Source organism: Calonectris borealis, chromosome 12, assembly GCF_964195595.1.
Source record: "Calonectris borealis chromosome 12, bCalBor7.hap1.2, whole genome shotgun sequence".
NCBI lineage: Eukaryota > Metazoa > Chordata > Aves > Procellariiformes > Procellariidae > Calonectris > Calonectris borealis.
The window spans coordinates 1,771,063-1,786,947 of NC_134323.1; the positions used below are offsets into that span (position 1 = coordinate 1,771,063).

Here is a 15,885-nt window from a genome sequence, read left to right on the forward strand (position 1 = left end):
AAGGAATATAGTCCCCAAATCTCTCACAAGCGTCCTGATATCTCTCTTTGTGTTGCAGCCCTTTCTCTGTCGATCCCCCCATCGGGACTCTTGGGATTGGAGCCACCATGCAAGTAACAGTGGAGTTTCACCCGCTGAAGACCGGGGACCATTCCAGATCCCTGGTAGTTCACTATGACACAGGTAAGTTCTGGGCGCTGCATGGTTGCACACTCTGCATTCTTCAAAACGGAACCCTTTCTAAGCTGAATAATGTTAAGCTTACTTTGCAAACAACTTCTGAAACCTTTTTTTTTTTCCCAAAACCTCTGCGTGTTTCAGTGCTTAGAAATGAGCAGATAAGGAGCAAAGGCTGAGTCTGTCCTTGTTCCGTATGTCCTGTGTGCTGGTCCATCCCTGGGGGACCCTGGTGTCAGCAAGGTGTTCTCCACCCAGCACCCCCCCGTGACAGTCATCTACCATCATTCCCTGTTGTCCCACCCACCTTAATTCCCTCTCCAAGTGTACCTCCCCTGTCCCAGCTTTACCTCAAATACAAGTGAAAAATAGTTGGTGTTTAGGGGATTGTTAAAGTAGATCCCATCAAAAAGGAATGAAATTCTGGAGTCTTGTTTTGCTGGGAGTTGCCGAGTGGAAAAAGGAGAAATACTGCTTCTCCATTGCAGTGTGCGTATGCACGTGTGAAGTTTTATTCCCAGACAACGCGATGTTTGAAGTGTAACACGGGAATGCACGTCTCCGTCAGACTCTCTCCAGTGCCCACTCTCTTACGCACCTCTGTCCCCATGCGCTTCTCCGTCGTCTCGCCACGGACCCTTTTTGGTATGTTGCCCTCTTCCCATCTACATCCCGCACTTCTCCACATCAGGACTCAAGCAGCCAGGACCTGAGGGCCCTTGGGATTTGGCAGGATGGGCTTGCTGCCTCCTGAGACGGCTGTAAAATTTATAGCAGGGTATGCGAAACCGAGGTCAGGCCACAGAAATACTGTCAGCTTTGTAAGTCACTTTAAGAGTAAGTGGGGAAAACTCAAGGAAAAGGTGCGACGTTAAAACGCTCCTGTCAGCCTCGGTTCGGCAGAGGTATCTTGTGATGCTGAACGAGACGCTTCCTCCCTTGCATGAATGCATTTGGTGGGCATTTTCCCTTGCCTGAAAGAGAGGTTTGTTTTGTCCCTATTCCTGAACTTCGGTCCTGGGAAGCAGGATGTCCTAATCCAGGTGCTACTGTGATGCTTTAGCCCAGCAACGAACATTTTGGTTGTCTTGAGTTTGCAGAAGTTGTAAAAATGCTCCTACATCTTCTGAATGCTCTTTGAAGCCTTGTGAGTTATCACAGCTTTGTTTAATATCCGACAGTTAATGTCTGATAACCGTTCACAGAGAATGGTTCGTGCTCGCTCGGGGAAGCTCATGGGTTCGGAGCACACTGGTTCTTGAAAGAAACAGTGAAATTCCAGGGAGAGAGCACAGAAAGTGCCTCATTTGTGTATGCATATAGAGAAGCTATAGGATAAAATTCAGAGGGCTAGCTCTTTCTCTGGGGTAAATCAGGGCTAACTACACTAGAGGTTAGGGCTGTGGGGTTTATACTATGTGAATGAAAAGACCAAGAGAAGAATCAGGGTCAGGATCTTCATGGCTTGCTTTGAAAACCTGAGTCTTGTTCTTACTGGACCGAAACACCTGGGTCCTCCATGGTTAATCACGGTTAATCGCTTTGCGAAAGCGATTTGCATGGATAGAGCCACAGGGATCAAACTGTCTGCCGGCTCCGAGATGGGCGACCTCCCAGGAACATGTGCAGCTACCGGGGAGATGAACCCAGGATTCGTTCCTGCCTGTCAGTACAGCGCTGCTGTTATTTTTAAATAAACCATGGATTGAGAAGGAGAGCAAGGGAATAATTAAGGGATTATCTCTCTAGCTTTGAAGGATACAAATAAGTAAAAGGCTGCTGAGATTAATTGCTAAAGTGAAACCAAAACATTTAATCAATCAGTCTTAAAAGCTGCTTATTGCAGGTGTAGTGCAGAGCACCAGACAATATCGCCCAGCCTCGCACGGCAAGCCCTGGCTAATTTGTCCTGCACTAGGTCAGACTCCCTGTGACTCGCATACAAAAAGCAGCTGTGTTGCTCTTTCAGAGCCACCACCAGACTGTTTATTACAAAACAGAAGCGCTAAGAGCAAAATAGCAGTTTAGGATGTTGGGAGGCGTTTTCCTTGCTTTACTGTGTGTCTGTATTGACTTGCTCAGCTCACAAGTGGCAGTAGTTCTCAATAAATCATGCTGCTGTTAGCGTGGCGTACGCAGGATCAGGTGCATGTTGCATTGCTTTAATTTTTACTGAAGTTGGGTCAAATCTGTCCCTAGCATTGCTTAAGTAAACATGGAGCTTGTGAATAAGTCACAATGTCCCCTTTGCCTATTAATTGGTTGATTTAAATCGTGCATCCTTTAGACTGTGCTGGCTAGGAATGTAGGTACTGTCCCCGGGATAGACAGTACATACATTAGTAGTCCTTGCTACAAACTTTACAGATAAGTGTGAAGAAAATGTCTTTGCTGCTAAAAGCATTACAATTTACAATGAAAATTCGACCTTCCGCGCTTTACGTGTCCAAACTCCTCCATTTCGCCCCACATATGTGTGTCTGGGTGTGAAAAATCCCAGCCCATCCTGAAATGAAGGTGACTTGGGATGTTCTGGGCTACTCATCATCCCTATTCGTCACCTTAACATCAGATGACAGTATCAGAAGGGGTTTCTGAAGCCTGCATGCCAAGCACACACCCTGGTTTGGAATGGGTTCTGCACTCAGGACCACTTGAAGGTCTGGTTGGTGGCTTGGCCCTTCCCAGGTAACTTTTAGCCCACCCCATGTGGATGTGGGAAAATAAGTTTATGGAGTTAAGTCTAGTTTCAACCAAGTCAGTATTCATAAAGCTTAGATATTCTTTTAGCTCTCAAGCAGTTCTCAAGTGCGATGCCCAAGCTGGTTGCCCTGACTGCTGCTGTTTGTACGTCAGACCCAGTTTGCTGCAGTCATAACGTTCATTGCAACCTGGCAGCATAGCCCAAGCTTGGCGTGGGAGGGCGAGCTTTGCTCGGGGACACGTGGTTAAGGAGATGTGTGACAGCTTCCCAGAGCTCTGCCGGAGGTGCAAAACAAACTCACCAGTCCCACAGCACCCAGAAACAATAACATCTATGGCAGATGCTCCATGCAAGTAAAGGAGGCTACCAGAGACAGGAGGTGCCGGAGAGATGCTGGGAATTGTGGAAGGAGAATCACTTCTCTGCTCAGAACTCCCTAAATCCTGACTCACATTAAACTCCTGTCTCCAAGAAGTACCTGCTATGGTATGAGGAGTGGTCTTCAAGGTGTAAGACTAGATTCTGTGCTTGTGTATGGGTGCCTGCGGTGCCCACGGGACCCTACCACGTGCTTCTAGTCTAGGAGATCTGTTGTGCGGCGCTGAAAGTCCTCTGTACGGGGTTGTTTCCCATCGGTCACTGCATCCCTTGGGATCCCTTTGTCAGCAGGGGAAACTTCAGGAATTAGCAAAGCCTCACTGAGCTTGTGTGTGGCTGGCAGCCACTATATATTGAGATGCTTTTATTGCTGTCAATAATAAGAGTAATTAGGCAGATCATTTTGCTTCGGTGGCTCTGTGAGACTGTAACACAGAAGCAAAAGCCTGGGGGCAGGATCTCGCCCTCTTTGAGGGGAGAGATCAAAGCGAGTACTCGTATGTGAATTTTAGGAGAGAGCATCTCCAAGAAGAGCCAGCCCTCAAGCAGGAACGTCTGCCCCATCACTGTCCTGTCTCCCCAAGCTTCCCCAGCAGAAGAGGTAAATGTGGCTCAGGAATAGTTCTCGGTGGTTTTAGTCCTGCTGGAAGCCTCCAGCCTCGTGCTAAAAGCCTGCTGAGGAACCATCTGGGTATTTGGCAGATTAATACCCTGTTTTCCCCCGACTTCCTACACAACTTAGGGGAGGGCTGACAGTTCCTGAGCAGGAGCTCTCCTAAAGCAAATATCAGCTTGTTTGCTGTGGATCACAGACCCAGGCTCAGAGCATCCTTTGTGGCTCTGCACACCCAGGGCGAGGAAGGGAGAGCTCAGCCTCAGCTCCCTGATTAATTACTTCAAGGGCAGGTGGAAGATGTGGGCAGTGTCTGCCCCCGGCTCTGTAGTTGTCCATCAGATTGAGCTTTCCTGCACCGGGTTAGTTACCGTCCCCGTAGGGAGTGGATGAAGTAATGTTTCCCCTCCTGAGCCCTGGGGAGCAAAACTTGCTCTCTGCCAAGTTCAGGTTATTCTTGCACGGGAGAAGAGAGCAACTAAATACGTTTCTCCAGTGCAGCACGCTAGGAGCACCGGAGAGCTGCCATGACGTGCGGTTTGGGTTGACCAGTACATTCCCGTGTGAACGGCCTCTGAGGCTGCTAGCTGTATCGGTGTCGGAAGTGAGCGGGATTAACAGATCGGTGATCTTTCCCTTCCCTTGAGCCAGCACGAACGCTTGTAGGATAGATGTGATTTCCTTGGGGCGACGCAAGAAGCAAAAATAACAATAAAAAATTTCCTGGGTAGATCTCAAAGAATTGAATGGGAATTGCTCTTAGTATGGCAGCAATGCTCAGGGTTACAGGGGGGTGTCAGAGGTGGATCTAGGTCTTCTACCCTACGTAGGGTGCTCTGAGATGCCTCTGTCCTCCTTGGTCTGCAGCAGCAGAAGCCTCTGGAGCCGTGAGTGGTAACTGCCAGCTTGAGAAAACACTGACATTTAATCTCAAATGGGGAAAATGAGGCATGAGATCACTGGAAAAATTAAGGCATATTTAAAAACTACTAATTAGGGAGCTGACGTGGAGCTCTTTAGTCACCCATGGAATGACAGGGAGTTTGACGTGATGTATGAGAGCCATTTGGGTTTGGTGAAGATGATGGGTGACTACGGGACTGGGTGCGCTTGACTGGCAGCAGGAGGAGCAAAGCCTGTGCCTCTTGGGCTCAGCGATGATGAACCGTAGTAGAGGCTGCATCGCCTTGCAGGCGGGCCGGGGGGAGTTGTCAACCGGGTGAGTGAGTGTTCAGCTCCTGCGTGGATCAGCGTGGGGTTGCCCGCTGGGGATGTAATCGTGTCGGGATGCTGAATCCCTTTCTTCAGGTAAAATCGATGCTGGGTTTAGCTGGTTCGGCTTACTTCAGTAAATGAGGCCGCCCATGCCAGGGCTTGGCGCTGCGCTAGTGATCACCGTGCGCGTGCAGCAAACTCATTAAATCCCAGCCCTGGTTGTTTGTTGCTGTTTGAGGCTGAACAAGTGACTGTGGCGTGGATGCGCCAACACCTCTGAACATCCCAGCTACCCGCAAGGATAAAGCATCTGAGAAAAGCACTGCCTTGCTGTGATACTCATCGCGGTTTTGTGTAGGCTTTGGAGAACAGAACCACCTTTGCGTAGCTCTGTCCTCTTTCCTTTGAGAGCCTTCCTACCAAGGGTCTCGTCATCTGCCTTGCAAGGCTGGCATTGCAATCAATGGCTTCCAGGAACTTGTTTGAAAATGAAATGAAAATCCTATTGATTTAGTCTCAAGATCAAGCGTTTTCCTTTCTCTTTTTTTCTTCCTTGTAAATCCACTGATGGATGTGGATAGGCAGCAGGGTTTAACCGAGGTTTAGCCCTTGTTGTGTTGCATTTACATTCCTGAGATGGCTCAAACAAGGTGCTAAGCGCTCTCAATTTGTACTGACTTCAGCCAGAATGAAGGAGGCTCAATACTTGCCTGAGCAAACTCTCTACCTCGTTAGATATTTATCTGAGTCACCCCTGTGCTGTGCAGGATACCAGGGTGGGAATACCAAAACCATTTTCTGGTTTTAATCTCGGTCTTGTGCGGGTGTTACAGGGGCTCTGATGTTGCCGAGAGTGTTGTTAAGTTACCGTTGAGCTAAATTCATGGCAACAGACCCTGAGCTTCTGATGGCCACCGCTGCGTGCCATTGCTATTCAAGTCTGTAGTTCATCTTAATGCAATTCTCTACATTTATAGTAGTTTCTTACAGGTGCTAAGAGTTGGGGAAATCTTCTGCTTCCTAAGCAGCAACCTCTTTTGACTCCAAAGCTTCCCTGAGTCCACTAGCTGATGCCGTTATTTTAGTTTGTGTTTAGTGCTGGCAGATGGTTAGAAACTTATTTTATTGTGTGAGTTTATAAAGAGGATCTTGTTTCCTGTGTTTATCCTAACGCGTAAGCCAGACTCTGATGCTGTAGCTATTATAAGAGGCTTCTCTAGCTTTTCCTTGGACTATAAGGCATTTAAAAACTTTGCTAAGGGATTTTTTTCTTTGTGCTTGCCGCAGGTGGTGAGTGCAGGTTGTGCTTTTCTTCCTTTGCTTGTGAGAATTCCCAGCTGTGTGGCTGGTTTCTGACTTTTATGTTCTTGTATGTCTGCTTCAAAGTGAGTGGAGGGAGGCATATATTGTAGGCAAAAAAAGGTGTAAATAGGAGTTCATGCAATTACATGTTGACTTTCCATCTTAACAGTAGCAGCGCTGCAACAGCCCGAGGATTGGTAACTAATACTTTATACAACTGACTGGTTATAGGCTTTTATAGTCCAAATCAATTAGATTGATGGGTGAATGTAATTGGTCTCCCAAGTGTTCGTTTATGTCAAAACAGCTAATAGGTAACAACTGTTTCCTCTCTTTGTTCCCCTTTTCTAGAACTGCTTGCCATAATGATTTTTTGTTATGCTGTTTTACCTAAGGTTGTTCTACTTCTTGCAAACAGAGTACGGCCTTTGCCCCCTCGCCAGGGCCTTGTGTTTCAAGGCAGATAGTCCATCACTTTGAGGGTAGATGGGGGGAATTAAGTTTGTGCTTCATTTCTGCTTGAGGTTTGTTTGCACGGCTTTATAGCTCCACAACCACATAACACACGTCCTGACAAAAACCCTGCTAAAGCAACCCACGGGGTTGACTGCCTGAGCACAGGCTGGGGGGGGGGTGTACTAGGAGAGTCATTTGGAAGTTAAAAATCTCTTTTTGGCTGTTTTGTTCATCCCCAGGTATGCACAAAAACAGACTTCTATGTGACGCCGCGTATCCCATTTTTAGCACATGAAAGATTTCTGGAAGAATATGGTTTTCATCTCTTTCCAGGTCATCATTGACCGCAGCTTGTCTACTCTATCATCAGTGGAAATCACTAATATGTTCTTAAGTGTCATTAACTCTGGATGCGTTTCAGGGCAGAACTGACCATTCATTAGCCGCCTTTCCCTGTGGATCAATCCGCATCTGCCGAGAAGCAGAAGAGCAGCTTGAAGGGTGATTGATTTATTAAGTGGTATATTGGGCATGTCTTTGCCAGGCAATCAGAATGAAAGTTCCTGCGCTATTTTCCCCGTGGACCAAAAGCAATGTTTCAGCCAGTCAGGTACCCCAGCGTACCATTACTGTAGTAGCCGTAATGATTAAAAATAGCCCGCGGCATCCTGGATATGCAGCAGCGCTGTCTTTCATCATCCCATGGTTTCGTTGTCCTTTTCAATACATTCTGCAAGGCTCTTTCACGCTGGGCGGAACAAAGCCTCCGTGCTGGCTCCCGGATACTCCTGCGCCGGAGTATTTCATCCTATAACAAGGCAAAGCGATCTTCCTAAGCACGGTGCAGAGGAGGTAACGGGGAGTACCTCGGGTGCTCCATTATAGATGGATGCACAACGAGGAGCCTATTTGATTGACAATGAGATGACTTTTAATGGGCAAGAGAGCTGTCTGAGGAGCCTGCAACGTGTCCCTAGACTACTGCTGGCTGGTCTGTGCTTTCCATCTCCCTGTGCATCCCCATCTGTTGTCTTACGGTTCCTCGCGGTGTCTTTGGGGTAGAGACCCTCCTATCGCCATGTGCTGCGTGGGCTCAGCGGGTGCTTTGCCGAGGCCATGCCAGGGACTTCTGGCTGTTAACAGCAGTAATTGTGGCGGTAGTAATGATTAGGATGCGCCGAGCTTTGCTGTAGTCTGGGAGTGATTCTTTAGAAACACCGGCGTTAGCAGCAGCAGTTATTTAGTGGTGAGGTTTATAACCAAGCTGCTCTTAGGGCTGGAGTAAATAACGTGATGATTTAAATGTCTGAAGGTAGCTCAGGAACACCGCCTTGCAGAAACACTTAAAAATGACTGTCGCCGCTCTGCGTTTTGCTCTAGCGCTGGAAATACGAGCGCGGGGGCTGACAGACGGCCTTTCCCAGGCCGGCAGAGACCAGCGACCCGGTCGGTGGTGCTGTTAGCTTCCTGACAGCCAGACCGCTCCGATCCAGCGGTAGCTCTGCGGGAGATGCAGCAAAAAGCATACGGTGGGGAGGGCTGGATCCAGCTGCAGGCGACTTCTCTTTCCAGAGATCACTTAGCTGGTGAAGGGACGCGCGTCTCCGGTGGTGAAGCCGTAATAGGATCCCTCTGCACGCTGTTTGAAAAACAAGAATATGCCGGCAGTGGTGAGGCAGTTGGGTATGATAGTAGCAGGAGCAAAAGAACTGCTTATCGCAGAGCGATATGAAGGTACAGCAACACCCTTTTGAGGGAAGAGCTCTGCTTTCGTTGCTTGCTTGTATTTTCAGTGCAAAAGCAGCAGGACCTGTCTCTCTTCAGCTGCGTTCATAGAAGAGATGAAAGCAAGGCACAGTCTTCTGACAAACTAGGCGAATGAAATTAAACTTGCTTTCCATGCTACCCAAATATTCCAAATTTGACTGTTATGCACTCCTAAAAAGATTTAAAATCCAAATTCAGCAAAAAGGGAGTGACAGGGATAAAGGAAGAATACGTCTCAATGAAGATGAGATGCAGCAGGGTGCTGTTTTGTTTCTATTCAGTCTCATAAATCTGGCAACCAGCTTCCTAATATTTAAAGCAGTAATCAATGAAGGAAAGTACTAGCTGGTGAATACTAGGAGAGCGTTCTTCATAAAACTGAAATGTGTTTTGGAATCTTCTTCAAGGGTTTGCTCATCCATTCATTGAGCTATACTTTCAGGCTAAACAAAATTTGTCTTTCTATTTAAGAACGATTGGTACTGCTCTGAAAGCTATTCCCTCTTGCACCAGGATGATCGTGTAGTATTAGAAGAATTCAGAAAGGTGTTTTAGCTCTACTGTAAATTCCCTCTTTTTCTTTTTTCCCTGCACAACAGGCCCCACAGAGGATGACCCAATGCTAGATTTCTTACTTCAAGATAGTGAAAAGTTATGATGTGCCAAGTTACCTGTGTCCGTAGTCATGCAGATGGATGCAGGAATAAAACACAGTGGTGTTTCTGCTGTGTCAAAGAGCATCGTTCAGGAGTGCACAACCCAAAGCATCTGCTCTACTGCTGTATAAGAAGTCTAGCTTTTAATTGCAAGTTCAGGCTTTGTTCGGGTTGCGGAGTGAGAGCTGTGTCCTGCCATCTGTAGGAAATGTATCAAAAGCATGTAAGGATGCGAGAATTGACAGCCTGTAATAAGTTCGTGTTGTGTAAATAATGATAGGGCAGATACATCTAGATTCAGTCAACGTGCTTTCACGGCAGCAAAGCGTTCCAGACTGCACACCGCGGACGTTACCCTGTCGAGTGCAATGCCTAGTGCTACATCACTGTTACAATACAGAGTTGGTTTTTTTTAAAAACTTATATATTAACCAACCAAGAGCCTTAAATGAAATGTCACATCTGATTTGGCACCCAAGACATGAAGTCTGCAGCTGCCCTTGGCCAACCCTGACAGCTCCGCTCTCGCTGTCAGTTCATCTGCCTGGCAGACAGACCTGCGGCTTCCTCCCGACTCGCTGGCATCTGTGCACGCTCCGCTGTACCGTGGCTTTATACATTCAGCACGATGCCAAATACATCTCTCTGTGGTAGAAGGTGCTCCGGCAAACCCTCCAGCCTCCAAGAGAGTCCTCGGCGCCTGCAGCCAGGAGTGTAAGAGTGGCTGCGTCCCCAGCGCCTCGCCGGGAGAGCAGTCATAAGGGGTGCCTAGCAAGGCGTGTAGAAACAGGCGGTGCATGTGCTTTCTCCCCTGTGGGCTCTGGAGTTAGCATTTTTCTGTGCTGGAGACTTTATTCTCATCTTTGTTTAATAGCTTCTGATGGTTTTATCTTCCAAGAATTTGTCCAGTTGCTCTCTGGATTTATAGCTGTTAGCCTCTACAGCCTCCTATGGGAGTGTGTTCCAAAGGAAGGCATATTCCCTGGAAAAGTACTATACTTTTGTGTAATTTCTGACTAATAACATTGTTTCAGGCCCTCGGGTTCCTGTTTTATAACAAATCGTGACAAATTTTTCCTTATTCACATTTCCCAGGCCATTCATGCTTTTACAAACCTCTCCTATCTATCTCCCATATGATTCCTAGGTTGAGGAATCCTATTGAGTCTTCATATAGAAGCTGCTCCATACTTTTAATTGTGCTTTCTGCCCTTCTCTATTTAATTCCAAATGCTTCTGCTTGTTTTTTGAGATCAGAACTATACCCAGTATTTCAAGACCCACATGGCCATGAGTTTAGACAGTGAGGTGATGGTAGTTTTCATGGTGTTTATTTTGTAGTAGTTTGTCATCTTGATCGTTGTAGAGCATTAGCTCGTGTTTCCCTAAACCTGAGTTGTGCGTCCTCGAAGCACTGTGCGTGTCTCCCGTGTCTTGGGTCCTGGCTCCTTTGCTTGCCAGTGTACGCCGAGGATTCAGTGGAGGGGAAAGGTAATGCTTATAAAGCACACCTGCCTCTAACTCTTCCGAACTTCGGTTATTTTTACACGCTCAATTGTCCATTATAGGAAGCAGATTGTCCAGTCAGTGGAAACACTGTCCTTTTTTTCCCAACATAACTCATCTCTGGCCACAAATCCCTACCACTCCAGACTCCCTTAAGAGCAAAGAAATTGAGGGTTGTACAGGCATGAAGGCTGAATCCTCCACGTGCGGAGATGAATGAATGACTGTAGAGATCTACTATTTTAAGGGTGAGTCGTGCTTCATTCCCCAGCCCCCCTCCCAGAACGAATGCGATTCTGCTGCGTTGTCTGGCGTAGGATTTAAGGACTCCATCCAGCTCGCTCCTTGTGTTGCGTGGTAGCCATTCAAAGGCAGGTCCACCCGCCGGCTGCCCTGCTGTAAGCTGTGGAGCGAGGAGGAGGGACGCCTTTGCAGAGGGATGCTCTCCAGGATATGGCTGGCTTGCTGCGCTTCTCGGTGGGGGCTGGCTCTGAGGCTTTAAGCACCACTCCATAGAAATGCTTCTAGAGAACATGTCTGATGTTCGCTGTTTGCATCTCACCTGGGAAACGCTCACCCGCAACAGGAGGAGTGGGCTTGGTGCTGAAGTTTGAGCTCAGCTGACTTCCAGGAGTTACTTGGTTGGGAAGAACGAAGGTTTGAAAGCTCTGGAAATGAGGGAGCCTTTGGTGGGAGTCTGTTCTGGAGGGTGGGATGCTGGCAGGTACCCCAGCAAGACTCCAGACATTGATCAGTTGATGTGCACAGCCAGGGGCTCTCTCCTCTTCAGTCGGTCTGAGGTGGAAAGCAAAGATGTCCTGACTCTGGTCGTTGAATAGCTTGGGAATACTCAGTGTAGACTTGCACACTCGGGCGTAGGCAAAAGGACCCAGGCTGAAGAAATGGGCTTGCAGGACTGTAATGGGCAGGTTGGTGTGGGCCATGCCCCACCAGTCTCACTTGACATATCTTCATAAAGCCACAGCAAGCGAGGGCACTGCTTCTGCAGCACAGTGGAGTTCTCTTCTGCGTCCCATCCTGCCGTGGGCCGTCACTTCACTTGTTCCTCTGAACCTCCCTTTTCTGCCCGCGTGCCCCCAGGCATCTTCGCTTGTCAGCCACAAGGGATCAGGAGAGACACCGCACTGGTGGTGTGCCTGCAGGAGACCCTGGGCAAGCCGTGACTGGGGTGGGACTCCTCAGAGTCACCTGAATGACTTCGATGCAGAAGTCCCTGTGACCTGAGTGGGATGGCAACCCAAAGGCCACCTGGGCACATCTGAAAAATCTCGCTATAAATGCTGTCACCTTGGGGATAAACCTCTACAAACACACCCAGAAATAAGGTGCTTAAAGTGGTGTCCAGGTCATCCTCACGCTGTACACACGCAGCTCTCGGGATGTGATAAATGTACAGCTAAAAGCTGTAACACTTTCTTCTGTTACCTGTGGTTTGCTCTGTTCTTTGTACGTCCATCAGCAAGCGAGATGAGCAAAGACTTCCCTTTGCTTTGTTCCAGGTGAAGATATTCACACAAGCCTTTACGGAGCAGCTGTAGATGTCAACATCAGGCTAGACAGGAACTCCTTGACAGTTGAGAAGACTTACCTCACGCTGTCAAACCACAGATCCGTGGTCATCCACAATCGGAGTGAAATCATAGCCCACTTCCAGTGGAAGGCTTTTGTTACTCAGGAAGAGGAGGATCAGCAGAAACTGAGGTTTGTTTGAAAAATTCGTTTCAGTAAGATACGCTGCCCAAGGGTAAAACTAACGTACGGCCTCAGAGGGGTGTTGGTGCTTTTGAATGGTTTAGGACAAGTAAACCATCCACAGTGTCAAGGTATGTGTCACGGAGCTTCAGGGTAATGGAGCTCAGCACTTCCCATTCCGGTTCCACCATACTCCAGCTGAAGATGTTTTGGGGAGGAAAGGTTGATTGCAATGACTGGATAGCAAATTTGTGTTTTGTGGGAGCACAAACCACTGAGGTCCAGAGATCCCTGGGCTACAGAGGGTCCATGGGGCTGAGGAAAGTGTCAACAATCATTACCTGGGACTTCAGGTAGCTGCAGGTAACATAACTATTATGATAGCCACTGCAGTTTCTTCCACTCCAGATTTGAGAAGATGGCAGGCTCCTTTTCTAGCAATGTGCAGAGTAGAGTGCTTCATTGGCCTGGGAAGTTGAGGCCACCCTGCTGTAGGGTGTTGAATTGCCTTGCGCTGTCCTGGTTTCCAGCACAACGAGGTATTTCTGCCCTTTCTTAGAGGCTGGGGAGAGTTTGGAGGTGGAGGGTTCTGCAGGGAAGGTAGGGCAGCACAGGACCTGGAAGTGCATTTGGGCTTCAGCAACCCATGTCTTCGTGGTGGTGAGAGATGGGGCAGGATCTTCAGAGGGTGTCTTTGGTGAAGCTTTGAAAGTTCCATTTCAGGCAGCAGGAGAACACTTACAGCCCAGGGAGGGTGAATTGAAAATTACATTTAAAAGCTTGGGTGATTTAGGGAATCCTTGTGTGACTTTTCGGTCTTGGATGGATGTAGGTATATAGGAGTTGGTCTGAACCCATAGCTGATCAGGAAGCTGCTTTAAACCGGAGCACTTTTTAAGGGCTTATGAGCAAATAAAGTTCAATGTAATTAGGACAGAAATGCCTTGAAGGCCAAAACTAGTTTTCCACTGTTGTCTATTTTTAATTACACAGTATGTGACTTCTGTGCAAGCTCAATGTGTTAAAAGAAAATCTCGTGACCTTCTCTTGGTACTTCCCTGGACCGTTCCTTTACCATCTCTTCCCACCTGCCGGTCTCAGACTGGACCCTGAGTGATCCTCTTTCCCCTCAGAGGCAACCGGGTTTCCCCACAGTAGCCTTCAACCTGATTTTTTTCCAATTACATTTGATCTCATGCCAGTTTGTGTCCTAGACACTGACCAGGACGTTTTGTTCTTCCTTACTTGCAGTCTTAGGGATGGTCATAGCTCCAAGGCCACTGTCCTGCTGTCAGAAAAGCTTTTGAGGTCTTGGAGCAGGCAGGACTTTTTCATAGGAGAAGACAGTGGAGGACCTTGCACTGGGATGTGACCCAAAAAGACCTGGATCATTAGAAGGTCTATCCAGGTGTTTGCTCTCTCTCCCTCCTGCAGGACTTTCTGGGATGTAATGGTGGAATTAGTGTCTGTTGGTGGAAGTTGAGTTGAGGGTTGCTCATCTCAGTGGCTGGAAGCCCCCGCCATGCACAGCGTTGTAGGTCAACCATGGAGAAACATCTCCTATTGCACTCTGCGGGGAGCTACCCAAAGCAAGTATTTGTGGTGCTGGTGACAGCATTTGCCCGAGGCTCTGTCTGCGTACAGCTAGTAACGTCCGGGACTGTATTTCCTTTCTAATTGTATTTGAATTTAGCTGGGTGATGGTCACTATCCTGTTCATACTACGTTGCCTCGATTTGCTGCATATGGAGCCTTCCTCTCATCCCCCCGAGTTGTCACCCCCTGGTTCTTCATGGCCAGGGGACTGGAGCGTGAAGGGAGGACAGCACTATGCCAGCTAGGAAGCAACTGCTCTGTAGCAGCGTTCCCTTCTCATCTCTTGGTTGTGATCTCTAAACACTGGAATGATTTCTGCTACAACTACCCAGTAAGGGAGGGATTAACCGTGTCAAAGCTCTGCGGAGAAGGCCAAAAAGGAAAAAGACAAGGTGGTTCAAGGTTAGACTTAAGGGTTTGGATTCAGAGGTGCTGGTCCTGACTTCGTTATTGGGTGGTGCTAAGCAAAGTCCCTTCCTTTCTCAGGGCCTCTGTTTTCATGCATAAAACCCCATTAATTTCACTTGAGGTGATGCGGTGCCGGAATTCATTAGTTTGCTTTTAAGTGCTCTGGTGGAAGGCAGCGTAGGGAGCAGAGAGCAGATACTCTTTGCTTATCCCTGCAGGTCCAAAAGGGAAGGAAAAAGAGTGACGTTAGTAACCTGCAGCTGAAACCCAGCTGCTTCTCCCCGTCCCCGTGAAGCGCTGCCGTGGGTGCTCCTTGATCTTTGTTGTCTGTCTCCCGCGAGCAGCTCTGCGGCAGGAGAAGCCAGCTGAGGTTGTTGGTGGATTCTCCATCAGTTGTGGCAGTGGCCTTGAGCCAGGTCGCTCTCTTGAGGGCTGCTAGCTTTCAAAAAAAACTCTTCTTAGCTTATAAGCGTGGAGTAAAACTACCTGCCACGCCGGCAAACAAGAAGTGATAATCGGATCCACTTGGGACCCCGTGGCTCGGGGTCAGCCCCTCGCTGGGCTGCTGCTGCTGTTCCTCCCCGAGCGCGCCGCTGCCTCTGCGCTTACCCGACCTTCTCTGCAAATGGGTTGCTTATTAAATTATCCGCTTGGTTTGTCTCTCCGCGTGGCTGCAGGCTGTGTCGCAGGCTGCAGAGGCAGGAAGAGGACGAGACGGATTATTTTCTCAAGGAGTGCGCGGTGGACCCCACTCTCCGAGAACGCCTTTCCCTTCTCTCCCGCACCTTCCAGAACCAGAGGGCAAAGGTGCAAGGAGACTCCATGCTTTTCTTCGATGATATCTTCACCATTGAGCCGGTGGTAAGCGAAAGCTGAAAGCCTCCCTTCCTCCTCCTCCTCGAATTGAGGTCAGTTGGCAGATCCCTGGCTTGATACGTAAAGAGAGAAAACGTCAGGTTTCTAGCGAGGCTGGCAGAGCTTGTTGCAAAAAGCATTTCTGAACTGCGGGCTCCTGATGCAGCGAGAGCCCGCCTAAAGCTGAGCTGCTGCAAGGGCTGCGTGTGTGTCCTCGCAGAGTTGAGAGGTGTCGGTTGTTACGTGTGAGGGCACACCTTCCACGTATGACGTGTGGGTAACACGTGTATGGGGATTAACAAAGGATGTTAGAGCACTGTCAGTCCGCATACTGACCTGAGGAATGAGGTGGTCCTCTGTGGAAAGGAGGCCAAATTCAGCCCAGGTTTAATCATGGAAATACCAATCCTTTCATATAACCTGGACTTACACCATGTCTGAATCTCCCTTCCAGTGTCACCTGTGAGCCTGGACACAAGACTGGCAGGTTTAAATGGGCTTTTTGAGTTGTATTGCACATAGGTACACAAGTTTTTTTG

General features: G+C 48.4%; 1 protein-coding gene across 1 annotated transcript in view; it reads left to right on the forward strand.

The window, feature by feature from the left end:
* HYDIN (HYDIN axonemal central pair apparatus protein) overlaps positions 1 to 15,885 on the forward strand; it is a 160,160-nt gene that overhangs the window by 34,129 nt on the left and 110,146 nt on the right. The window contains exons 7-9 of the mRNA XM_075160949.1: positions 59 to 183; positions 12,295 to 12,496; positions 15,169 to 15,352. Of these exons, the coding sequence (XP_075017050.1) occupies positions 59 to 183; positions 12,295 to 12,496; positions 15,169 to 15,352 (511 nt within the window). The remainder of the gene's footprint in view (positions 1 to 58; positions 184 to 12,294; positions 12,497 to 15,168; positions 15,353 to 15,885) is intronic.